Below are 27,035 nucleotides of genomic sequence, written 5' to 3'. Positions count from 1 at the left end.
AACCAAATTGTCTGGCTGCTCAAAGATTACCAAAAATACCTTAATCGTGCTTTAGTTGGCACAAGTGGACATAGCAAAAAAAGAAATATGTTGGATGTTTTGCAGATGTGTTTATGTCATGCTGCAGCCTTTAAAAGTCTCATGACATGGTGCTTTTTGGATGCTTTTATATAGACCTTGGTGGTCCCCTAATACTGTATCTGAAGTCTCTTTTAAACAGACCTTAGTGGTCCCCTAATACTGTATCTGAAGTCTCTTTTATATAGACCTTAGTGGTCCTCTAATACTGTATCTTAAGTATCTTTTATATAGACCTTAGTGGTCCCTAATACTGTATCTGAAGTCTCTTTTAAACAGAGCTTATTGGTCCTCTAATACTGTATCTGAAGTCTCTTTTATATAGACCTTAGTGGTCCCCTAATACTGTATCTGAAGTCTCTTTTATATAGACCTTAGTGGTCCCTAATACTGTATCTGAAGTCTCTTTTATATAGACCTTAGTGGTCCCCTAATACTGTAACTGAAGTCTCTTTTATATAGACCTTAGTGGTCCCCTAATACTGTATCTGAAGTCTCTTTTATATAGACCTTAGTGGTCCCTAATACTGTATCTGAAGTCTCTTTTATATAGACCTTAGTGGTCCCCTAATACTGTAGCTGAAGTCTCTTTTATATAGACCTTAGTGGTCCCTAATACTGTATCTGAAGTCTCTTTTATATAGACCTTAGTGGTCCCCTAATACTGTATCTGAAGTCTCTTTTATGTAGACCTTAGTGGTCCCCTAATACTGTATCTGAAGTTTCTTTTCCAAAATTCAGCCTTGGTGCAGAATTACAGCCACTAGAGCCAGTCCCACAATGATTTTTCCTTAGTATGTGCCATTTCATTGTCTGTAGCTTTTTTTGGGGGGGCGGGGGGTAACCTTGCCCCTTGTGACCTCATAAGGGGCACGATTATAGATCAGCCCATCTAAGCTTTCATTTTCTTAAAGGCAGAGCAGGATTTACACCTATTGCCATTTCTAGCCACTGGGGGACTATAGGCACAAATACATAATTGGTATATTGTTGGTGTTGTTCTGTTTTAAGTCAAACTATTTAAAAAAATAAGTGTATGCCATGACAGGCTTTATCTTTCTACACATCTAACAGTCAGTTAAGCTAAAACTTGAGAAAGTTTCTTTTTTTGTTGCAGATTCCAGTTTGATTTTGGAGAGAGTCAACATTAAGTACGTTAAGCCCCACCTATCAGGGCAGGAAAAGAGAGAGAGAGGGTGTAATAGGAGGTTTGAGTGAAGGGAGTGAGGAGGGGTCTGTGTCCAAACTGGGACGTCCCACTGGAAATGTCTTCTGTGTGAACTGGTGGAGCCGTTAGATTGTCCTGGGCTCCGCACACAGCTGACTCTTCTCTTCTGTTATCCCTGCTCTGCCAAGTTAAAGGTAAGAGCTCTCACTCTGCACGACATCTCCGGACTCAGTTTTTATCATTTATCATGGGACACAGGCTCTGGTGTGACTTTAGCAATGTGGGACTGCTCTGTAGAAGACTAATAGGAAGGAAATTCCTGGCAAATGTAGGCTTAAGTTATCACAAACCTGCAACAAAACTACACTTTAATGTAGAGTTTGAAGTTTACTTCTTAAATACGGGCAGCAAGATTTGTGATAGAGTCAAAGTTAAAACTTTCTTGGTTTTTGGTCATTAACTTGCCATAAGTAAGTTTTGCTTCTGAACTTTTTAACACAGAATATATTGCCCTAAAAGTTGATTCACATTTCTTCGTCAGCTGCAGTAATTCAAGACAAATATAAAGGTTAGCATACACAGTTGACCTGTTGTGATCTCAAACTCCAATCCATAAGGAAATTCGCACACTGGATTTTCCACAATTTAACTTTAAAACGACATCTGGGTTACCAGGCAGTTACTGTGGCATCAAACCTCAGTGAACAATCTCCTCTGTCATTACTGCCAACACAGCTGCAAGGAAAAGTGCTCCCTGCAGGTAAACACGCTGGGATTGTGAGGTTTCATTCTCTGTGGAGGTATTGTGTGCCACATCGGCAATAGGAAGACAAGGAGGAGGGCTGGGGGGAGGGGGGGGGATCACAGCTTTGGGGAGGGAGAGGAGGGAGAAGCAGACAAAAGGCTGATATGGTAAATTATATGTTATATTTTACAGTCTTTAGTTCAGATGGAGAAACTGCTGCAGTCTCTTTGTTTTTGGAGATTTCCCAGTTTTGCAAATGCATTCTGAAGAGTTCACCCCTGTGAAAATAAAGTGACCGAACGAAAAGAAATACATGAATCAAGATGGAAAGAAAGACGGGAGAGAAAAGACGTGGAGGAATGGGAGTGAATGGGATTCCAACAAAGCCCAATAGAGCAATAGGAACTTTTTTTCCAACAAATATCTCTCCCTCCCTCCCTCCCTGCCTGTAAGTCTCCCTCCCTCCCTGCCTGTGTGACTCCCCCTCCCTAATTACTCTCATGTTAAGGAATGCGGGTTGCCATGGTGATCGATTACCAGCTGTTTGGATTGCTCTGTTGGTTCAGATGCCTTCAAGTGTCGGCGGACGTCTCTTAAGCTCACACATAGGGAGTAGAGAGGGACTTGCAGAAAGAGGCCGAAGTTCTCGCCCACTTTGGTTTGGGGCTTTTTTTCCATGGTTTGTTCTAGAGATGTTCAAATACCGATACCGGTAACGGACAAGTCTCTGATACCGTCTACAATGCTGGTATCAGTATCGGGGAGTACTGAGTCTATGCAGCAATCCGATACCATGTATTTGAGCCTTGAAGAAAATCTACTATAGAGTAGTTTATTCATGTTATTTTTTTCTATTATGACTCACTGTCATACTGGATGACAAAATAAAGTTCTGGGGAATTATTTATTTGCTTTTGTTCATGTTTCACAAGAAGTTGAACCTGAGCCAGGACGAACAACAAAGACAGCCATCAGATCCATACAGGGGACCATCTCTATTTTGTACTTGGGCCTTTAGAGAAATCTCAATCCTGAAGTAAATAATGTGTCAACAGTTTTGTGTCTGGCCCTTTCCTGTTTCAACATGACAAAGCCAGCTCGGTAAAGAAATGGTTTCCCCTTTTTGTCTGTGAACAGGAGCGTCGGACTGGGGGGGGGGGGGGGGTCATTTGAGGAGTCATGTGAGAAGGGTCCCAAATGATGCTAGAATGAATAGAAAAATGTCTCTTGGCTCACCTTAAATGTTAGTTTTAACCCGTGGACGTACAAGATGACTCTTATGTTGTCCCAACTAGCTTGGAAGCCAATCGGCAACACTTTACTTGAAAATATCTACATAAGAGTGACATGACACTGTCATGACACAGTCATACCACATGAACCCTAACCCCAACCCTAACCAAAACTTGTCATGACAAAACCACATGGCACTTACTAAAATAAATTATGTCTGGACCATTTTTGACTTGTTTATGACACGTTCATGACAGTGTCATGTCACTCTTGTGTAGATACCTTCAAATAAAGTGTAACCAGCTAATCACGGCCCAATATAAAGCTGACACAAGCGTGATGTGGAAACCTGAAGCCTTCGGAGAAAATGTCCAGCAGTTTAGCTAGAATTGGTATTTTCCCCATGTTGTTACACATATAAAGCAACTAATCTACTGCTGACCCATTTAAATCCAAGACACCTTGTTTATGTACAGTGACATCCAGTGAAAATATTCCAGAATATTAAGTTGTTTGAGTCCAATCAAATACTCTGAAGGCACATTATACTCCATTCCTCTCCTCACCCCTCACCCAAAAGACTAATTCTCTTGGCGTCTTTTGGTTCTAAATGAAACTCTTGTTTTCTCATCCTCAGTGTCTGCATTAGTAAGGGTGAGGTCGAGACGGACCGTCTCTGGCTGCTCAATTGTTGAGGTGGCAGGTCTGGACCAATGGGGGAGGAAGGGGAGGGGGGTTGGGGGTAGTGGCATTGGAGCTGAGGATGCTGGGAAAAACCGGGACAGCTTGGCAAATGTCTAGAAAAGCTCTAATCCCCCGACAGGAAGTAAGGATTGTGCAGCTGTCTAAATGCTATATGGAGAAGAGGGATCTGGAGTTTAATGTCAACAAGAAGGACAGGAAGAAATAAAGAAAGGGACAAAGTAAGAACCAGATCATGGAGTGAAAGACTAGGAGAGGAAACATAAGTTTAGAAAATAAATGAAAGAATTAAAAAAAAAGAGAATAATAGAATTGTGTGATTTCAGAGAAAATGACTCTGTCCTGTTGAGATGGAAAAAATGTCAGCGGCTTCAGGTTTTTGTCCGAGGGACATTCCAACTCATGCAAACAGTTCTACTGTTCATTTCAAACCAACATAAAGACATCACTTCCTGTGACTGCAAAGTGAAGCTGATGAAAAATCATTCATGAGCGGATTAAATCACTGTTGTTAGTGATTTAAGTGCAGCAAAAGTTACATTTATGTAACAGAGTTTTGGTTTGTTGTTCATTCATTTTTCTGTGAAGCCACATAGCGTTGAAGCCTTCTGGCCTCTCCCAGTGTACACACAACAATAAGACTGAGACAGGTCACTGCAGATATCAAGTCATTTCAACCACAGATCTGCACCAATGAGACTTTGACTGACTCATCTTCTCAGAGAGGCAGAGGAGGTACGATGACAGCAGCATCGAGGTGTACAAAAGCTGCGTTATAATGTTAACAGTGATGGCAAAAATGTAAAAAGCCACAGAGGGACAAGAGAGCAAAGTGCAATCAACGCCAAATCAAAGTTTTAAGATTCAAATTTCAATTAAAAGGGACCCAAACTGTACAAAAAAACAGTTTGTGGAAGATGCATTTGGCTTTTATTTTGAAAGAAACAATACAATAATCCTGGCTTAGACTGAAGACAACAACAAATCATCACATCGGATGGAAACAGGCTCAGAGCAGAGATCGCCTCAAGTGAAATTCAGAAATTCAGTGGAAAGCAAAAAACAAGAAGGTCTGTCCGGATTTTTTTGGAGGGGGGGGGGGCTTCCAAGAGGTCAGTTTACATATATCCTGACTTCTCTTCGCCTGTTCCTATGAACCCTCGTCCACTCTCCTGTTCTTGATTGTGCTCTTTGTGGTTGCTCTGAAACTGCTCTTTGTCTAGGCAACGTAAAGAGGTCACCCCCCCCCCCCCCCCCATACTTCGTCAGGTGTCTCATTGCCAGTTTAGGAGGTAGCTCGGGCTTGATATTTAGCTGCTGCAGGTTGCTAAGATCAACTTTTTAATTGACCAAGATTGTTGACTTTACCTCTGAAAAGTAGTCATGGAAAAGACAAGAATCTGTCACTGGGGCTATAACTTTATAACAGTTTATAATTTCTGATAGTATGTTTTCTGACTGAGCTTATAAATAGATTAGAAAGGCTTTACTGCCAACCAAAGAGCACCTGCTTGACCTTTTTACATTCCTGTTTGGTCCCAAAAAAAAAACAGTCCACCATGAAGACCAAGTGGTGGAAGCCACAGTAGAAGAGTCTCCTTCCTCATCTAGGATTCTCCAACTGACACAAGTTCTTTTGTCTAAACACTGATCCACAGGCAAGTTTGAAAACATATGAAGTTTAATAGAAGCTGAGAAGTGTCAACAGAAAGCGACGCATTCTCCCGTGTGACATGTTCAAATTGTATTATAGTATGAAAACTTAAGCACAACAATTTGTAAGATATCCCACGTCATTGCCGCAACCGCCTGAAGGAAGTTGTTTAGGTGGAACAAGTGTAAGTTTTAAAGGTTGTTTTAGTCACTCAACAGAAAACTCAGATTGGACAGATAGTCCAGCTAGCTGTCTGAATTTACCCTGCAGAGATCTGAGGAGCAGATAATCATAGTCCTCAGAAATACCTCTGCCCCATGTAGCAGTGCTTCGGTAGTGCTTCCACCCAATATAGTCCCAAATCAATATTTGGCTAGGAAATAATCCACTCTTAATCTGCATAGCTATTTGTACTCATTGTGAATACCCAGGCCACAAGAAGTAATTAGGTTGTTGTGGTTTTTTTGTTGGCTCACTTTTACTCAAAACATGCTAACCGGCAACATAGGATTCAATTCACTACGCTAAGCTAACTAGCAGCAGCACTGCCGGTGTTTCACCAGAATAAAACAAGGCATGCACTAAGACAAAAAAATGCATTGGCCCACCTATCTCCAGCTAGGGGAGACTGTGATAAACCCTATTTCAACAAACGGTGGCGTGTTCCTTTAGGATGATAACAGATATAGTAATAACTTTGGATGGTATTTCATTAACTACAGAGCTCAGTACAGACAGAGGAAATCACTGTTTCTCCTCCAAGCCTCTACTGAATATTTGCCTCTTCCCAGTCCCTTTGCATGCCAGCGCTGTTTGTCTGCACTGGTTGCTGGCAGACGGACTGCTACAGGTTGTTTTTCCAGGCCTCTGAACCCGCCTGTTATGTCACAGAGAAGAAGAAGAAAGAATTCCTCTAAATCTGCTCCCTTTTCAAGAGCTTTTGAAGCAGAGGGAGATATTAGCGGGAAAGTGAGAGAGATTAGCATCAGGGCAGGTTGTTTTCTTCCATAGGGAGTTTACACTTGCTTACCTAACTAACCTCCCAAATTAAATACATTTGAGGAGAAAAAGGGCCCCTTTATGAGCCTGAAGTTTCCCGTTTAGCCTCTACCCTGTTTGATTATGAGAGCAGCTTTCCAAATAAAATAATTTGTTTTGCTGTTGCGTCAGTCCGTCTGGCCCAATGACTCTCTGACCAAACAGGAATATGATAAAGAGGACATGCGACAGGAACACCGCGTCCCTCCAAATCAAATACTGATCCACACACCTTTTTTTTTGTGCAGATGACACCCTTTTTTTTAAATATTCCCCTCTTTGCAATCTCATTAAGTTCTCGCTCCCAGTCAGACACGCTCCCTATGTGTGTGTCTGAAGTTCTTATTTTAGAAAACTTCCCGTCAGCATAACACCTTGTTTTATTTTCAGATGAGCTTTTATACAAAGTACAGAGACGTTTCCATGTGTGCAGGTTATTTGGAGGCGTCACTGTCTGCGTCCTTCGCCTTTGGTTTCTGTATTTTTCCAAATCCGAGCCATTTGAGGGCGTGTTGCAGACACTTCTGGACATTCATAAACAGTGGTCACCATTGTAAAAGTCTTGCCTTGACTCTACATTTAGAACAGAACAATTTTGTACTTTCCTCCAACAGGTGGAAAAAAACAAAAAAATAATAACCGTGTTGTGTTTTAGTCTTCTTCTGCAGACGTATTCATCTCTCTTGTTTAAATGGATCTCAGAAGTAGCAGTTATGGAGCATCTCTTGTCCTCCTACCGTCATCTTTCTGCCAATCCGGGACTCAAACCTTCTTCCTTTTTAGTCACGATTGTGTGATCCTCTAACTTTTCATGTAGTGACACCCACATCTATACATCAAAACAGCTGTGGAGATCTGTGATGTGAATTATTGTCTAGATCGTTAACATAACTCCGAAAAATCCCAGAAAACATTAAATGTTAAAGAGAAAGTGTAACAACGGAACTTGTACACTTCATAATAAAAAACATTTTCCTGTTCTGATTATGACACAAAATGGTCAATTTGTGATTTTGGAATAAAGACATATTCTATTATTTTTGGGGGGGGGGGGGTTTCCCTTTATTAGTGACAGTGGATGGACAGGAAAGGGGGAGAGAGATGGGGGGATGACGTGGGGCGAACGCTCTTACTGGGTGAGCTGGAGTCTTCCCCAAGGTTTTAAAACAGTTAAGATGTTAAGACTAAAACAAACTTGCTATGTAGCCACAAGATTAAATTAAAAAATCCAAATCAGTTTCTTTTAAGATCATTTTTGGGGCTTTTCTGCCTTTACTTGATAGGACAGCTAGGTGAGAAAGGGGAGAGAGATGCAGGAAATTGTCACAGGTCAGAAGCTCTGACCTGAGCCGGGAGCTCTGCATCAAAGCATAAAGCCCTCAGTATATGTGCACCGGCTCGACCCACTGAGCCAATCCGGCCACAATCAGCTTGTTTTCGTCCCCAAACTGTGAAATAAGTATGAAACCGATCTTGTTAAAGCCACGAGAAGTTTTTTCTCCAATCAGTGATACAATTCAAAAGTCTGGATTATGAGAAAAACTAGTCGTACTAATGTCAGACACATGACTGAATTATGTAAATTGGGAGACATCTTCCAATGTTACCATGTAAGTCACCAACACCCTGTAAGAAAAAAGGGCCAACGTGGTTGCAGTTTTGAAGTGTATGATTGGAGGACGTGGCTCTCCTCTCACAAACTTGTTGTTGAGAAATAATACTGCATCTGGAATACACATCAGTCATTTCAGAATGTGCACTTTCCATTTTGAGGGTGACAACAGAAGACAAATGCGCCTATAGTCCAATAATCAACAATTCTTACTTTTTTTTCAAATGACCGAACGTTCTTTGGTTGCTTAAGGATTTGTCAAACATGTCAACACCCATCACATCTAGCTGACTGTATGCAAACTTTACCCTTCTCACTGCATCTGTCCAAACACGTTGCCCTATTCAGACGCTTCGTTCAAGAGGCCCTCCTACGTGTTTTAGGACGCCCGGCAACCAGCCAAGCGAAGTGTTTCTACAACCCTGAAATGTCACGTTCAGTTTTCCTCAAGGCGATGTTTTTAGAGCTGTGGCATTCATCTCCACATCCCCCTGAGTCTGAGTTGATAATTGCTGCACATGTTAAACAGAACAAAGGGAACAACTTCCCAAAGTTTAGTGTTCTTTGAGAAGATTGGATGGCTTAGTTTTATTGATTTATTGTTGGTTTAAACCTGCTGCACTCTTATCCGAGGGGCAGGAATTCCACCTGTTATGTAAATCGTATTATCCTCCGCTGATCTCCTGCAGCATTCACTATACTGGACACTGTATACTGTACTGTGTCGGCTCACCACAGTGTTATTTCCCCGCATGAGGAATTTCCTAGGCCTTAACAGAAAAAACAGATACGGTCTGTTGTCGTGAAGCAAACTCCAGTTCTTTTTGATATTAAGCCAAAGATAATGCAAACAACATAGAGGAAACAGGGTGAATGAAAAGAAAGTAAGAACTTTGATCTTTACAAGTCGGCCTCCCGAGATACTTTAACATACCCCTACATGCCATACGTCCTTTGATCTTAGGAGGACAGAGATTGTTTCTGGATGTCTGGGTGAAACAGCTGACTCAATGGAGGTGGAGAGGGAGATAACGTATAGAAAAAGAGGAAGGAAGACCAAGCATTGTCATGCTCCATTACGGAATAAAGAAGCCCTTATTTAGTCCTTCAGACGAGACACGATGAGGGAAGAGAAGCAGGAATGGAGAAAGGGTTACGTGTTTCTGAACAATGGATGCTCAGACAATCAGATGGAGAGGAGAGCAAGACAAGATAGACAGATAAGGCGCTCATCTCATAGGAAATTTATAACATTTGTATGTATTAATATTAAAAGGTCATATTTTCCATGACATTCAATGGAAAAAGGGCTGTGAAAGTGTGTAAACTTGATAAAGATTTACACAGAAACAAGGTTTTTGTGTAAAAGAAAGCAAAAATTCACTCTTCTTCTTAACGACAAACACCCCCCCGAACAATGTTTATCGGTCTTACAAATATACAATACTGGTCGGGCTACTTGGTAGTAATAACATAAAAAACAGGCTTTGTGTGATGTACATGAACATGTATAAGGTGGAGTCACTGTTTTTGAAGTGACAATACGTTGTTTGCATGTAGTTTTTTTTCTTACTATTGCTGAGATTTAGGTAAAATCTGACATTACATGCTTGTAGGTGGAGGCTTTCACCCAAATCACAGATGACCGCAGTGGGAATTGAACCTTCCTCCACCCATTCAACTACCCATATTCACACATCAGGGTTGGATTCTTACATATCCGTCATGGGTTTACAAATGTAAATATGGGTTTAGCAAAGCTGTATGGAAAGTCATTTTTTCCCCCCAAATAGGAGCCTGGTGGAAATATGAGGAGATAAAAGTATGTTGCAATAGGCTGTGAAAGTGCATATAAAGACAGGAGCCTGTTTCCATCCAACGGCAGAAAGAGAAGTTGACCCAGCCTGTTCCAGTCGTGTTCCTGGAGCCTGATTTAGTGCAATCAGCTTCTGTGCTCGCTTGGATTTATGCTCTAGAAGTAGGGAAAATCCCCACCAACAGCCAGAGGCCATTTCAACACGAGCTGCCAGTAGCGGACACTGAGGGTTTTGTTTGGGAAACTGGAGATCATCCATTAGTCTGATAGAGAGAGTTGTGTTACATGTTGTGTCCAGATCCTTTTGTTGTTTTTAGAATGCAGAGCTTTGTTTATACTTTATTCAGATTCAGATTCTTTTTATTGATCGTGGTTCTTATTAAACCACTAATTCTCATTGTATTTATAGCTATATTGTGTATAGTTTCTGTCGCCCTCATGAGGAATTCTAAGTACTGTCAACAAAACTGATGGCACGCCCACATGATATAACCGCGCCCCCACCTTTCCTACACAGTTGCTAGTAGCCAAGGAGGAAGAGAGGATTAAAAGAAACCTAAGTACAGAGAAAGTTTAAAAATGTGTGTATTTTCAGTAGTTCTGGCTGTCAAGTAGTTTTATGATCCTTGTTGGTAATTCAAGAATTATCTAAATATGTTCAGTCGCCATGGACAAGTTGAATACTGTCTGTTTTATGCTTGCTTTTAATTCTTAGCATTTGTTGATTTTTTTGTCATTTTGACTAAAAGGGGAGACTATTACTACTTCAAAGAAGAGGCCAAGTTACAAAGTGCATAACAAAAGTTAATCAAAAAAAACAATAAAGACAGACTTGTTCTGATACATGTGCACTGTAGTGATGTAAATGAGCCTTTTCCCAGAAATTGATGAGCAGAATTTGAAAGCAAGTTTATAAATGAATAAGTAATTCCTACGATAGGTTTTTTGATTCTTAAGTTGCCCTCTAAAAGGAGGCTTTATTTAACAGGTGTTCCTCAGGGAACTCTCTGAGGACCCCCTGTGGGTGCACAAATTGCAATTGTCCTTTTAGATAAATTCAAGTTGGGTTTCATTTAGGGACAATATTTATTTTTTGTTGAAAATTTACAACAAAGCAAACATAAAACTAGATATAAGTTTATCAGGCTATGCTTTATAATAGCTTTTTGTTTTGTGAACACGACTTTAAAAAGATAAAAAATAATAAAAAAGGGTTCACTTGTTTTTCTCTTTGTCTCCACAGACTTTGAAGATGAGGGTGTGGATCATCTTCCTCCTGTGCCTGGCTGGCCATGCCATGGCTGCTCCTGTAAGTTATACTGTGTGTGTGTGTGTGTGTGTGTGTGTGTTGGTGATGATATTGATTGATATTCTGTTCATGTCAGGGGCGTAGCACAACATTCTGGGGCCTGTAGAAAGGCATTCTCCATCAGCCCCTCCCCACATCAGCAGCCATTCATTCTAGCATCTTTTTTGGCCCTCCTCTCATGAGGGCCCTGGGTACTCAGTCCCCTTTTTCCCCCCAGTTCGCCGCCCCTGGTTCATGGATAATTGTGTATGTTTTGCATTTGTGTGTGAGATCATTGTCTGCTTTTCACTTCTTTCACTCAAGTGTTTTTTTTCTATGGGCATGCATGGGCTCACGTGTGTTCATGTGTACAAGTTATAATGTTTAATAATTTTGTGTGTGTCCCAGACTGAGGAGGAGCCCATCGTGGAAGAGCTAATCACCGAGGAGCCAGTTGTTGAGGTCAGTGCAGATGTTGATCCTGTTTGAGAGTACACCAGTCGTGTTTTCTTTTCTCCTTAAAAGCCGATTTATGCAAACTAAAGTTAAATAATTAACATCTGAATCAACCTCAGTCAAAGTATTGCAAGAGTGTAGATCTCTGATGCAGGTTATGGTGGACTGACACAGCTACTGGAGCTGATTACAGATTCACCAGATGTTTCTTGTTATTCTTTTGTCACTTGTCCAAAATGTCGTGGCTGGCCTCCAGGAGCCAAATCTGAACTATTTCAGTGTTCTGGTAAAATAGATTCACCTTAGTGGTTTTCTTAGATGTGTGCACTTAATTTTCCTGTGCAACAACATTTTAGATGAGCTCACTTTCAATGTAACTGCCAAATAAAGTAGTAAATAATGTGGATAAAGTGTTGTTTCTTACCCTGAGGAGGCCATCTGTGTTCCCAGAACTCAGCTGTTACTCTGGTGTGTACAGTGTTATAATAGTTGATAGAAATAATGGCCAACTTGTAATAAACTGGAACAGAACTTGAGCTACTCTGTTGTTTATGCTGTCGATACACTGATTGTTTTGGGAAAGTCGACCTGAACACATCTAGGTTTGATTTGGCCTCTGTGAGGAAGCATTGTCTACGTTTAAACCCTCATAAGAGTTACTTTATTCTTCTCAGATTGTTTTAGTTGATAAGTGTTTCCCAAAGAGGTGAAAGTCTTCAAAATTTCTATCTCAAATTTTTCTTCAGACTCATATTAAGAACCCAACCTCCAGATTATATAAATCTGAAAGGTTCTCAAGTTTAGCAAATATGCATCTGTAAGAAGAGTAAGAAGAAGAATCTGATCTCTGTTTGTTCCAACAGGATGTGATGTGTTAAATCCTAGATCTGGATACTTACAAAAATGTAATCAATCTGTTCACCAAATCCCAAATTGTTACCTCACAGGCTTTTGACAAATCCAACAAACAGAGAGGGATAAAAAGATGAAATCCTTTTTGCTCACGCCACAAAAAATGTTTGAAAGAGAGACTCATTTACTTTTATAAACAGGGCACAGTGTCCGTCAGAGCCTGCAAACAATACTAAACTCCCAAAATATAGCTGTACAAAACCGGCCAGAGTGAGCCTTCATGTGAATGTTTCCCGCTGCAGAGGTCCAGCGGGACCAGAGATCCCACAGCTGTTAATTTTAGCCGGTCAGGAAGCCATTACGTTCTTTATGGCTTCACCACATGTGGACCCAGCTGCTTGTTATTGTTGGATATTATGGTCACACTGCTCCCAGACTCTATTTGGCCATCAGGGAGGAACTTTCTTTAGTGGTGACGTTTAAACCTTTTCGGTGGAAAACCAGGGATATTTAAGCGGTTTGCTTTAAGTGGACGTCAAGCAGAAATAGACCTGAAGACTGATGCAGGAAGTAATCATCTGAGAGTTCAAAGGGAGAAAAGTTTTTTTTAAAAGAATGTTGAGTAGCTTTTACAGTTTTCTTTCTTTACTATGGTCACTTTGTACCCCAGACATTAAATTCCTCTTCTTGTGACTCGTGAAGCGTAAATTCCTTACAGTCTGACCTCTGACCTTTCCAGGATGTTGGCCAGGAGACCGAAGTGGGCGCCAACCCTGTGCAGATTGAGATTGGAGACTTTGATGAAGCCATTGAAGTTGTTGAAGAAGAAGAAGAAGTTGTCACTGAGAGTAAGTTCATAAACTCACGCACATAAACTTGTTTTCCAAATCAAATCAAAATCTAAAGATCATTATTTGTCCCGTGAAGGATCTTCATTTGTGGTCAGGTACATTCAGACATAACATACAACAATACATAGTCAAAAATCATACCTGAGAATAAATAAACACTTCAAAATACAAAAAAACTATAAACCCTAAGGGTAGGCGTGGATTATGGTGGTGGGTAGTCGAAGTCTGGAGCAATGGAGGATACACACTATGATAACATCACAGTGTTAAACACAATTACATTTACTCACATAATCCCAGGAGACTTAAGCTAAATTAACCCCAACCATCCCATCCCTAGCCCTAGATTTAATCAAGAAAGAAAATCTTAATCACATGGTTTGCCTTGTGGGGACCAGAACTGTGTCACTATTTTCCTTGTAAGTCCCCCAATTGTGACTGTGTGAACATATTATATTAAAAAAACACATAGCCATACATTTAATTCCATTGTATAACACTTTGTATTTTGATGTTTTATGCTTCATGTTAGGTGTTATATTGGTATTTTAAGCATAGGCGTCGATTTCGGTGGTAACGGTGGGTACATCTATCAGATTTCGGTATGATTCATTTTGTACCCACCACTTGTTTTAATACCTTGAGTTCAATTTAGTAAAAAAAAAAAAAAAAGTTCATAACACATAATTTTTGAGCAACAGATGCCAATAAATCCACAAAAACATTCCAACAGGGCAGGCACAGACACAGTCGTTCTGCTGCTGCGCTGCTACACGGCGCGTCGGGACATTCTAAAATGCTTACTGTGAAAAAGCTCAACATGGTTAAATGCACCTAAACAACGATCAATCATAACCAAATTTCTCTTGGCCATATCTACTCTAGCAGGTAACAATGTGTCTGTTGCTTTACGCATCAACCTGCTCTGAAACACATTGCGACAATGTTTGATTTAGCATATGGTTCCCTCCTCTGTCCTCCAGCTACACTTATCTGGGTAGACTGGAAAATCAAACATCCATAATAACAGACTGCCTCGTTCTGTGAGGAGACGACTATAATTACTTGTTCCAGCCTGCTTTAAGAAGCGGCTCAGCCCAGAAACCAAGTCACAGGCAGCAGCAGGACACAGTGTACAGACATTAAGCTCTGCTGAGCAGTGTTAACCTAACCCAGGGTTGAAAGATTAACTCCTTTACATACGTTAAAAGTAGCAAATACCAACATGAAGAAATGTACTCAAGTAAAACTTAAGGCCCTGCATTAAACATTAAAGCATTGGTTCACCCAAATTGCAAAAACCCTGAAATCTACCCGATAGTTTTGGTTGAATGTGTTGATATTTTCACATAACTGTCATCAGTTATGTCCCTCCACGTCAACACAATGAGAGTGACAGATGCTAACAGCGTTAAAAATAACATTAAAGATATTAAACAGCAGTAAGTCTTACCAGAAACAATGTCCTGTGTAAGTAGTCATTAAAAAATGATATGTGGGAGATGCTCATCACTGAGTCATTGACTAATCAGGGCACAAATTCCGTATTTTCATGCAATTAGCGCTGTCTCCATACCAGCAGCCTCCAACTTTAAAGAACATCATTGTAATTTTAGTATGCATTATATTCTGGTACCATAAAGCCTTTTCAAGAGGTATAGATTTGAGGTTTGTGGTTCCGACAACGTGTGGTTTTACAGCTGAAATGTTTCTTAAAATAAAGAAAAAGCATATTAAAGAAGTTTGGATTTAGCAGTCAGAAACATCTGTGCACATTGTAGTACAATATAAAGCACAGTCTCATAACTTAAAGTGTCCCTTTTAGCACAGGAACTAAACTACACCTCGGCTCGGCTCCAGTCTACCAGTTCAATCTTTCCATTACTTCAGTTTTTCACGACTCAGCCTTTTCAGGACTGTGATTTCCTTTTTATGCTGAGAGCGGCTGGAGTCAGGCAAGGCACAAAGTCTTTGATGAAGGTTTTTTGTTTATTTAGTAGTTTGTTTCTTCATTATATGTATTAATCCTCTCACACATGAATGGTTTCATTTGACTTTGGAAACAAATCCTGCAGTAAAGGACTCAAACTCTGTGTATGGATTGGGTCAAGGTGTTTTTCATTCAGGTTGTCACGGTTGCAGAGCAGGCAGCGGGAGAAGAACCCAGACGTGGGAATGATCCAGTTAAATAATTCATTAAACAAAAGTCCCAAAACAAACAGGAAACAAAGAAGACTCCAAACATCAAGTAGAAAATCCAAAACACAAAAGCAGTAACACACACTATGGAGTAGGTTGGTACTTTTTGACACTGGACAGATGACAGACTGGTACTAATTTAAGGGAGCACACGGACTAAATGCACAAAGAAATGAGATTTGTAACGAGAAACAGGTGGCATGAGGGCTGATGAACAGGTGAAACACATCAGGGCGGGGACGACAATTACAAAGGCTGAAAAACACATAAGCTAGGACGTCAACAAGAAATGACACATGGGAAGCTCCATAGACTGTTAATGTTAGTGACAAAGCATCAGCAAAGTACTGCAAATGAGGAAGTGTCTGAATTCCTGCAGGGGGCGACATGTGAGGTTGCAAAAGGAGGTCTGTTTCTGTAGTCGACTACAAGGAAACATCCCACTTCTCACTGGATGTATTACCTCAGTCAAACTTTCTTAATGAGTTTATGGTCTCAATCGCTAATTTGAAGTATTCTGCAACACAGAATAATGTTGATTTTTTAAATCATGGTCTCATTGATTTAAAAATCAACCATGAAGAGGGTGTTTTAGGGCGTGGCTACGATGTGAATGACAATTTGCGGCCTGTCTCATATGTAATATAACTATTGGACAAAGATATTTGTAAAACCTAATTCAAGGTTAGCTAAATCTTACCTTGAATTATGTAGGCCAGCTTTTAGCAGCAGTTGCATCCTGACTGCCAGTGAAAGTGTGTAACGTAGAGTTTAAGCACCGTTGCCAACTCTCAGCTAACGTCACAGTCAGATGCCGCCCAACAGTCTAGGGCTCCTCCCTCACTCCTCCCTCTCGTCTAAAATCGTCACATCCGCAAGCAACCGTAACGGCAAACTCGACGACTCATAGCAGATCTCCACAAACCAATTGGTGAAATCACACATGCTCTGCTTCCTATGGAAGCCACCGTACGAAATAAAACAGGAAACTGAACAAAACCCCAAGGTCATGACACCGAAGCGGGTTTTGAATGTAACTCTTTATATTCTTTTCACAGATGCCTGCCTGAACCACCACTGCAAGAAGGGCAAAGTGTGTGAGGTCGATGAAAGCAACACCCCAATGTGTGTGTGCCAGGACCCCTCCACCTGCCCCGCTGCTGAGGGAGAGTTCGAGCATGTGAGTGTGCAAACAATCAGCCCAAACATTTCTTTATTAAACTCGGGTTGAAACTAGAGATGTTCCGATACCAAAACCAGCGTTGGAAAAGTCTCAGATACCTCCTAAAATGCTACAATCTGTATCGGAACGTAGAGTTTATGCATCAATCTGATACCACTTAATTTAGCCCTGAGGAAAATCAAATTTAAGTAATTTCTGCTGTTCTTTTTCCGTTGTGACTCACTGTCAAATTGAATGGTAAAAGAAAAGTTGATGGAATATATTGTATTTACGTTTCACAAAAAGTCAATCAATCAATCAATCACCATGTATTATATATAAACCCTAACCCTAACCCTAATAGCACTTTACAGCAACCAGCAGATACCCAAAGTGCTTCCTATCCGAAACCAAGAATAAAACAACATATCATACAACAAAAAGAATGAAACATAAAAAACAGTAAAATCAGAAAAGGTTACATAGAAACAGGAGGAGGAGAGTGACATTGTCATACCACTACTACGTATTAAAAGCCATCCTAAACAAATAGGATTTGAGTTTGGACCTAAAAAGAACTACATTAGTAATAGTGTGAATATCAAGGGGTAAAAGCCAGCCAGTGTAACCTGAGCCAGGCCAACAACAACGATAGCAATCATTTCACATCCATACATGTATAGTGGTATATACTGTAGCTGTTAAAAAAATAATAAAATACAGTATATGTACTGGGGTTTTTAACACACTGGTATCAGGTTGGCCCTCAGTATCAGCCAATAGGCATGTTCAGGTATTGGCAAAAAATGCTATCGGACCATCTCTAGTTGAAACTGTGAATTTGTGTTTTCAGCGATGTGAGAACTCATCTGTTTTTTTCCGTCTCAGGTTTGCGGAACCGACAACAAGACGTTCGACTCCTCTTGCCAGTTCTTTGCCACCAAGTGCGCCCTGGAGGGAACCAAGAAGGGCCACAAGCTGCACATCGACTATATCGGACCATGCAAATGTGAGCTCTCTCACTCTTCTGCTTGTTACATTCTCAACTCTTAGAGTAGAAGAGTTTTATAAAGAGTTAAATCTAATGTCCTCCAAACTATACAACGATAAATAGGTAATTTATTCCTACCCTCTTATACGACTCACAGAAGTGTTTTATAAATTACCACCCCCAGCGGTGGCAGGAAAAAAAAAACATGAGTGTTTTCCGTCCTGAAATCTAAACCAGAGAATGTAACGGTTGCATTTTTAACATTTGGTTATGTTAAGGCACTAAAACTACTTAGTTAAGTTTAGGAAAACATTGTGGTATGGGTTCAAATCAGAAGTTACGTTACTTAAAGCTATAGCGCGTAGCTTCTGTTGCCCCCATGAGAAATTCTAAGTAACGACAACAAAACTGTCCACATGGTACAAGTGTAGCGGGTGCGTACTCTTCCTCTAGCGTTGTGTTGTGTTTACAGACGAAACCGTCGCTCTTCATTGGCTATCACAGCCGTTTGTTCTGGTAAATAGCAGAACAGTGTTTCACAATCACATCCGTCACCGTAAAGAGCTCCAGTTAGCATGAAACAGGCTACTGCAGACTGGTCAACAGTATAACACAGGATATTAACAAAACACTAGTATAAAATCACAAAAGTAGGAAACTGTACCTGGTCAATAGCACAACAGTGTTTCACAATCACGTCCATCACTATAAAGAGCTCCAGTTAGCTAAAAGGAAAACAAATCATTCAGTTTACTGTTGCCACGGTTGCGTCATAAAAGGTTATCAAGCTAAGCTAACCAGACTAGCAAGATAGCACAACATGGTGAGCTTTTTCATTTAAGCTAAAACAAAAGAAACCAAACAAAACAGGTCTCTTATATAAAATATGAGACCTCCCATGTGGATGTACTACATGCGTACTAACATATTACCAAAATGAACACATTTACCTAACTAACATTGGAGCTCAGTGTACATGACTTACCATGAAGCAGGCTACTGCAGCCTGGTGAAGGTGTGTAATGGCTGAGGAATAGCACCAATAGATGGCGCTCATGCTACAGAAAAGCCTGTCTCATGGAAACTACTTGCAAATGAGAAGTTACCTTTTAATGGCAAGTGGAATTATTAACTCCGCTACACAAGCCCTCCTCCAAACAGAGTCAAATGTCTTTATTTATGTAAAAGAAATTATAATAGGTTTTATTTTTTGGGGGGTGGGGGGTTTGCATGGGCTAGTTTGATTATCTGGGGGGGTTACAACCCCCCAGATAATCAACCCCCCCACACTCCCTGTAAATTATGCCTAATCATTTATCTGTTTGTTCATTATTGAGGAATCAGATGTATCTTAATGTATCTTAGCTTTATGCTAAACGACTAAAGCTACAGAGACTGATGGGCGGGGTCAGCAGAGGGAGGATCTGCACGGACACGCAGGCCACATTTCTTCCACTTGACACACCACACACACACACACACACACACACACACACACACACACACACACACAAACACACAGGACATGAGACAAGGCTGAAAGGGTCAAGTGGAGATTAAGGTGGTGCTCAGTACACCAGAATAAAACAGGATGCCGGTTGTTAATTTGTGATATTTTAAGGATGACAATATTTACTTGAATAACAATACGACACTGATGATTTGCTGAGATGTTTAAAAGCCAATTAAAACAACAATACTTACTAAACTGTTTTGTATTATTAGATCCCAATGGACAAAAGGTCAGTTTTACCTTTTTAAATTAAAAAAAAAACATCAAATATCAGAAGGTTTCAGTTTAATATTTCTTTTTATTGAGTCTAACTAAAATGTAAACAAAATGCTACAATACAGATCAATGGTCAAGTATCAATAAATCCGGGCAACTTCATTGCATGGCAATAAAATACTGAAATCTTGAATCTTGAAACCAACCAAAATGATGCAGTAAATCAAAATTGCTCCTGCTCTAGGCGCCTGGGTAGCTCAGCTGGTAGAGAGTGCGCCCATTCAAATAGGTTCAATCCTTGACGCAGTGGCCGCAGGATCAACTCCAAACTTCATGTCTTTTCCCCATAAAAAATAAAGGCCAAAATGCCCCCAAAGAAATAATCTCTAAAACAAATTAGAAACTGCTCCTTTTCCACCTTCATTATTTAACTTTTACGTCAGAGAGATGTTACAGTTTAACATAGTGGGCTAAAAGTTGTATTTATGGCCCGATATGTGTGAGTTATCACCGTGAATAGTCTTCCTTGATGCTGACAGTTTTGTCCCCGCAGACATTGAGCCCTGCATGGACAGCGAGCTGAACGAGTTCCCCCTGCGTATGAGGGACTGGCTGAAGAACGTCCTGGTGACTCTGTACGAGCGCGACGAGGACAACAACCTGCTGACCGAGAAGCAGAAGCTCAGGGTTAGTAGTAGCTGTAGAAGGTGGAGGAACTGATTTAGGACAGGCTCATGGCTTCTAACAAAAGTCAACACAAAGCCAAGTCAAATCAAAGAGAGCGCCGTTTTGTGTTCCTTTCTCAAGATATAGATGTAATAACGCAAAGGACTAGTTTATTTCTATGTACATTACAGATGTATCGATACCAGTAACAGATAAGTCTCTGATATCACCTAAAATGCTGGTATCTGTATCGGAAAGTACCAGAGTTTATGCACCAGATCAGAGTTTACCACATCAGGTACCACGTTACAGAGCCCAGACGAAAATCTACTTTAACCCTTGTGTTGTCTTCCCGTCCACCAGGAATTTGTCGTCCTTCTGGGTCAAAATTTGAAAATGAATTGTTCTTGACACTTTTCAGAAATGTTTTTGTCACTTTTGTTTTTTTAAATTCCCGGTCAATTAACCTAAATTAGATGAAATACCTAATTTTTAAGTTTAGAAAAAAAGCGATTATGAATTGTTTTGAATAATAGTTTAAATTAAAGCATGCTGAGTGAATCACAGACTGGTAGCTATCCAAGTTTGTCAGGATATGTTTTGAAACCATTTAAATTTTTTGTCCCCCAAATGCTATGAGATTGACTAAACCCCAAATTCAATTCAATTCAATTCAATGAAAGTAATCATCTTGTACCTGAAGAATGTTGCATGGCTTCCATACAAAGTGCATGCATCCATGTTATTTTGGGTAATATGGTTGTAAGAAACCCGTATTTCTGACATAAAAAAACTTCAAAAATGGGTCAAATTGGACCCTAGGACAACACAAGGGTTAAAGTAGTTTAATACATTATTTTTACCATTATGACTTACAAACTGGATAATAAAATAAAGTTATGTAGCATTCATCGTTTGCGTTTGTTCCACAAAAAGTTAAACCTGAGCCAGGCCGACAACAAAGATAGAAATCTTATCACATCCATACAGGGATTGTAGTATACAGCTGTTAAAACATAATAAAACATATGACACACTGGTATCGGATCAGTATCGGGAAGAAATAAATGGTATTGAACCGTCTCTAGTATATATCCTTCTGGAAGTGGTGCAACATTTGGAAATTGTGATTTTTAGCTTTGAATAAGGGTTTAAAAAAGCAGAATTTACAATAATGATACAAACAAAATATCATATGAACTACACAATGCAGAAAATTTGTTGTAGGACCTCATGACACGGCCATTTAAATACCATGCTGTGTGAACTGTATTTTAGGAATTATGAATTATTTAGACTAAAATTAAAGGAATGGATGTTGATGGATAATCCCAGACTGGAATATGTCAACTTTTACTCAATGCTTTTTCAAAACCACTTCAATTGTTTTTTCAAATGCTGCAAAATTTAATAAGACACCCCAAAATTATTGAAAGTAGAGATTTGTACTCACCAAAGAGCGTTGTTTGGAATCAATCATGTTATTTTGGGGAATTAAAACATAATAATTTGAACATTGATATAGGAAAACACAAGTAGCTCACACTCAACATCTAAAGAATGCAACTTTAGGGGTCTAAAAACGTAGGGGGTCTATGAGAGTTTATGTTTTGCTGATGTTGATGGTGCCCGTCCAATGTTTCAGGTGAAGAAGATCTACGAGAATGAGAAGAGGCTGCAGGCCGGCGAGCACTCTCTGGACCTGCTGGCTCACGACTTTGAGAAAAACTACAACATGTACATCTTCCCCGTCCACTGGCAGTTCGGCCAGCTCGACCAGCACCCCGTCGACGGGTACGTAGCAAGAACAAGACTGGTCTCGCATTGCCAGACCTTCTTCCACAGCGCCGCGGAGGAAGGTCTGGCTAGTCTAACACAGCACTCACAGGATGGGAGAGAAACATGCTCCGGTTCATCGGCATTTCTTTAAGCCAATCAAAATCGTCTTGGGCGGCAGCGAGCTTTCGGACAGAAGTCAGGTTATATTCTGACGAGTCAGCACATGTAAGATCGTGCAAACTAAAATACCCACGCTGTTCGGGCGGTGGCTGAGCTCGTGGCAGACGGAGCTGATTGGTTCCCTCTGTTCTCACACCACAGCAGCTGGGCTGATGGAGCCAGCTGTCGCCAGTTGCTGTTCGCTTTATAACTGCTTTTAAATGATGATGTGGCTAAATGCACCACCAAGAATCCACATTTTCTTTTCTTCATTTCTATATAAGAATTTCATTTATGGCAACATGCAGGAGATTCAATGTGGACAAAGGCAAAGTGTTTTAAAGGTCCCACATCGTACTCATTTTCAAGTTCAGTCTCTGCACTGTCAATGCAGTCGGGGAATGACTGTAATGGCACTGTGGCACTCTAGCAGCTCTTTCTACCGATACTGTGTATATATATATATATGTATATAGTGTGTATATATATATATATATATATATATATGTATATGTATATATATATATATATATATATATAGCAGTGACATCACAATCATAAGGAAGTCCTGATGGCTCGTTTAAAGACCCAGTTTCTAAATACAGGCTGTGTGCATTTCTTTTTGGATTGAGCGTTTTTACAGTTTTTTTCCAAAGTTTTAAAATATTACCTCAACCTGCTTTATATTTTAAAAAAGACATGGAAATCTCACTTCTTACAATATGGGACCTTCAAGTTGACAATGGTTGGTTGATCACCAGCGTCGTCTGTGATAATGAGACAAACGTTTGTTTTCATATTTTCTGATATGTCAACAAACTCTCAAACCAGGCTTGTCATGATCATGTTGTGCTCAAAAACAGAAACACGGCTCCACCATAGCTGTTGTTGTGAAAGTAATTCCATGAAGATCATCATTTCCTTGTTTGTCGTGTCTGGATGCCACCAGGTACCTGACCCACACTGAGCTGTCCCCCCTGCGCGCCCCTCTCATTCCCATGGAGCATTGCACCACCCGCTTCTTTGAGCAGTGCGACGCCGACAGCGACAAATACATCGCCCTTGACGAGTGGGCCAAGTGCTTCGGCATCAAGGACCGTGAGTATCACCTGCAGCGTGCATAAATACTCAAATACACAAAATAATTCCTTAAATATTCATAATTTTAACAAACCTTGAGTTGTGCTTCCAACAACCATAAACTTAATTTTTAAAAACTTTTTTGTCTTTTTTCCATCCAATGTTTTTTTCACTTTATTCAACTTTTTTTTCCATTTTTCATTGTCAATAAACCTAATTTTAGCATTTAAAAAAAAACAGAAATTATGAATTATTTTGACTAATTTTAAGAAAAAAGGATGTTGAGTGGATCACAGGTTATGTCAAGGTTTAGTTTCAGGATACTGTTTTTAAACCATTTGAAGATTTTTTTTCAAATGCTAAAAAACTGAATAAAACAGCCACCCATGCATCTATGTTATTTTGGGCTAATTTGGTTGAAAGAAATGATGCTCAAACACTGCCGTAACATATTTTTGTGCAATTTTGTAGTTTTTTTGCTTCTTAATTCATGTATAAAAATTGTCAACCACTATTATGTTTTGTTAAATCCTTGTTGCCAGATTGGTCAGAAATACGGAGAAGGTAGTTTATCGGTGTTTTAAGACCCCCAACGTCTCCTACCAGGCAGCGCTGCCTGGAACGCACTAGGATTAGGCAATGGTTAGGGTTAAGGTACAAGGCAACCACTGGTGTGAATAAAACACTTGAAAACCTCCTTAAAAAACCTGGATTGGTTCTATAAAAGCTGTTTAAAAGAAGGCCAAATGTTCAGAGCAGGATAAAAGGATTAGAGTTACTGTTGGGGTTAGAGTTAATGTTGGGGTCAGGGTTAGGGTTAATGTTGGGGTTGGGGTTAGGGTTAATGTTAGGGTTAATGTTGGGGTTAGGGTTAATGTTGTGGTTGGGGTTAGGGTTAATGTTGGGGTTGGGGTTAGGGTTAATGTTGGGGTTAGGGTTAATGTTAGGGTCAGGGTTAGGGTTAATGTTGGGGTTGGGGTTAGGGTTAATGTTGGGGTTGGGGTTAGGGTTAATGTTGGGGTTGGGTTTAGGGTTAATGTTGGGTTAGGGTTGGGGTTAGGGTTAGGGTTAGGGTTAATGTTAGGGTTAGGGTTAATGTTGGGGTTGGGGTTAGGGTTAATGTTGGGGTTAGGGTTAATGCTAGGGTTAATGTTGGGGTTAGGGTTAATGTTGTGGTTGGGGTTAGGGTTAATGTTGGGGTTGGGGTTAGGGTTAATGTTGGGGTTAGGGTTAATGTTAGGGTCAGGGTTAGGGTTAATGTTAGGGTTGGGGTCAGGGTTAATGTTGGGGTTAGGGTTAATGTTGGGGTTGGGGTTAGGGTTAATGTTAGGGTTGGGGTTAGGGTTAATGTTGGGGTTGGGGTTATTGTTGGGGTTGGGGTTAGGGTTAATGTTGGGGTTGGGGTTAGGGTTAATGTTGGGGTCAGGGTTAGGGTTAATGTTAGGGTTGGGGTTAGGGTTAATGTTGGGTTGGGGTTAGGGTTAATGTTGGGGTTGGGGTTAGGGTTAATGTTGGGGGTTTGGGTTAAATTTGGGGTTGGGGTTAGGGTTAATGTTGGGTTAGGGTTAGGGTTGGGGTTAGGGTTAATGTTAGGGTTAGGGTTAATGTTGGGGTTGGGGTTAGGGTTAATGTTGGGGTTAGGGTTAGGGTTAATGTTGGGGTTAGGGTTAATGTTGGGGTTAGGGTTAATGTTGGGATTAGGGTTAATGTTGGGGTTGGGGTTAGGGTTAATGTTGGGGTTAGGGTTAATGTTAGGGTCAGGGTTAATGTTAGGGTTGGGGTTAGGGTTAATGTTAGGGTTGGGGTTAGGGTTAATGTTGGGTTGGGGTTAGGGTTAATGTTGGGGTTAGGGTTAATGTTGGGTTAGGGTTAGGGTTGGGGTTAGGGTTAATCTTAGGGTTAGGGTTATGTTGGGGTTAGGGTTAGGGTTAATGTGGTTGGGGTTGGTGTTGGGGTTAATGTTGGGGTTAGGGTTAATGTTGGGGTTGGGGTTAGGGTTATGTTGGGGTTAGGGTTAATGTTAGGGTCAGGGTTAGGGTTAATGTTAGGGTTGGGGTTAGGGTTGGGTTAGGGTTATGTTGGGGTTGGGGTTAGGGTTAATGTTGGGGTTAGGGTTAGGGTTAATGTTGGGGTTGGGGTTAGGTATGTTGGGGTTAGGGTTAATGTTGGGTTGGGGTTAGGGTTAATGTTGGGGTTATGTTGGGGTTGGGGTTAGGGTTAATGTTGGGGTTGGGGTAGGGTTAATGTTGGGGTTAGGGTTAATGTTGGGGTTGGGTTAGGGTTAATGTTAGGGTTGGGGTTAGGGTTAATGTTGGGGTTGGGGTTAGGGTTAATGTTGGGTTAGGGTTAGGTTATTGTAGGGTGTTGGGGTTAATTGGTTAGTAGAGTAGAGGAATTGGGTTATTAGGGTTAAGTATTGTAGGGAAATCTGTTGTTGGGTTGTTATGTTTGGGTTTGTTGGTTTAGGGTTGGTAGGTAAGTTGGGGTTGGGTTAGGGTTTGTTTTGGGTTAGGTCAATGTGGTTAGGTTAGGTTGGTAGGTTAATGACTTCGTCGGTTAAGGCGTAATGTTGCGTTGTTCAGGGTTCAAATGTTGGATTTAGTCTTAAGAATTTGGGCAAAACTTCTGTCAAAAGATTGGTCTTGCAGTCTTAGAATTCGTAGGAATAAATTGTTTCTTGGATTTTTTGTATGTGTGTTTTTGCAGAATTTGACTAAATCATAATTGAGCTTCTGAGCTTAGCCCAGTTCGACTTTTACGTCCAGATGCTGACTCTAATTCAAACAAAAGTATCACAGTACTGGCCTATCGTCTTCTTTGTTTTTGTTTTTTTGTTTTGGTGTGACAACGACCTCTCATCGACTATCCACTAGCAATCAGCGCTCACAAACGAGGCAAGTGCTGATCCTGTAAAAACATCACAGTTTACGGTCTATTGAATTCTTTCTTGGTTGTTGTAATAAGACCACCATCCATAAAAAAAAAAAGCTCACAAAAGAGAAATGTCACGTCTGTACTAATAGCTTCACTATTGATCTCTTGGTTTAGTCTAGATCGGAAGTACGTTTTGCAATATATCTATAGTTTCTGATTTGTCAGTTTAATCGAGATCAATTTAAGTCAATTACCGCGAGGAGACAAAACTGTAAAGTGGAAAATAAAGTTTCTAAATAAATGCTCCCTCTGCTTGCTTTCTACAAAACAACGGTTTAGTTTTTGCACACTTTTGGTGTTGGACTCATTTTGTGTATTTTTACTTTTGATCTTTTGACTACTGCTTTAAGAGTTGTACATTTTTATTTGCCATACATTCCAGACGAGGGCGTGTACTGATATATGAAACAATAAAGACGATATTTTGTTTAGACCTTTTAATGAAGGGAGGGGTGGGAGTCTCGCAGCCTGAGAGTTTTTAAAATAAAAATTCCGTGTTTCTAGTGACACTGAGGGCACGAGCAAACTCTTTTCCATGAATAAAAGATCTGCAAAAAATCTCTGCATGCTTTCATATCTTTCTTCCTCTTGCTCAGGAATTTTTGTCGAGATGACCTGACAAGGATCAGCATGGCGCCACGAGTCATACGGAACGCCGGGTTGTTTACGAGGCTGGACCCTGTTTATATATTAAACGTCACATTTGATCATCTTTGGGTGTTGGAAATATAATACTAATAATACATTTTATTTAAAAGGTGCCTTTCTTGGCACTCAAGGACACTGTACAGGGATACATAAGACATTTAAAAACAGCAAGAAAGGAAGAATACAACAACAATA

The 27,035-nt window shown here is 40.4% G+C and overlaps 1 protein-coding gene across 1 annotated transcript; it reads left to right on the top strand.

Annotated features, from left to right (window-relative positions):
* The first annotated feature begins 1,252 nt into the window (after positions 1–1,252).
* On the top strand, positions 1,253–26,171 carry sparc (secreted protein, acidic, cysteine-rich (osteonectin)). Its single transcript, XM_032527611.1, has 10 exons — positions 1,253–1,440; positions 11,290–11,355; positions 11,743–11,796; positions 13,382–13,490; positions 16,751–16,872; positions 17,743–17,863; positions 20,128–20,261; positions 21,886–22,034; positions 23,128–23,280; positions 26,099–26,171. The coding sequence occupies exons 2-10, from the start codon at positions 11,299–11,301 to the stop codon at positions 26,169–26,171; spliced, it is 972 nt and encodes a 323-aa protein (XP_032383502.1). The 5' UTR covers positions 1,253–1,440; positions 11,290–11,298.
* The last annotated feature ends 864 nt before the right edge of the window (positions 26,172–27,035 follow it).

Source organism: Etheostoma spectabile, chromosome 10, assembly GCF_008692095.1.
Source record: "Etheostoma spectabile isolate EspeVRDwgs_2016 chromosome 10, UIUC_Espe_1.0, whole genome shotgun sequence".
NCBI classification, from domain to species: Eukaryota; Metazoa; Chordata; class Actinopteri; order Perciformes; family Percidae; genus Etheostoma; species Etheostoma spectabile.
This window is presented reverse-complemented; position numbering and strand designations above follow the sequence as displayed.

What these genes read in the sequence shown, in the direction of transcription:
- sparc (XM_032527611.1), top strand. Translation starts at nt 11,299, where the DNA reads ATGAGGGTGTGGATCATCTTCCTCCTGTGCCTGGCTGGCCATGCCATG. An exon ending in CTGAGGGAGAGTTCGAGCAT is followed by an intron (nt 16,873 to 17,742) that starts GTGAGTGTGCAA and finishes TTTCCGTCTCAG; the next exon opens with GTTTGCGGAACCGACAACAA. An exon ending in GACCAGCACCCCGTCGACGG is followed by an intron (nt 22,035 to 23,127) that starts GTACGTAGCAAG and finishes GGATGCCACCAG; the next exon opens with GTACCTGACCCACACTGAGC.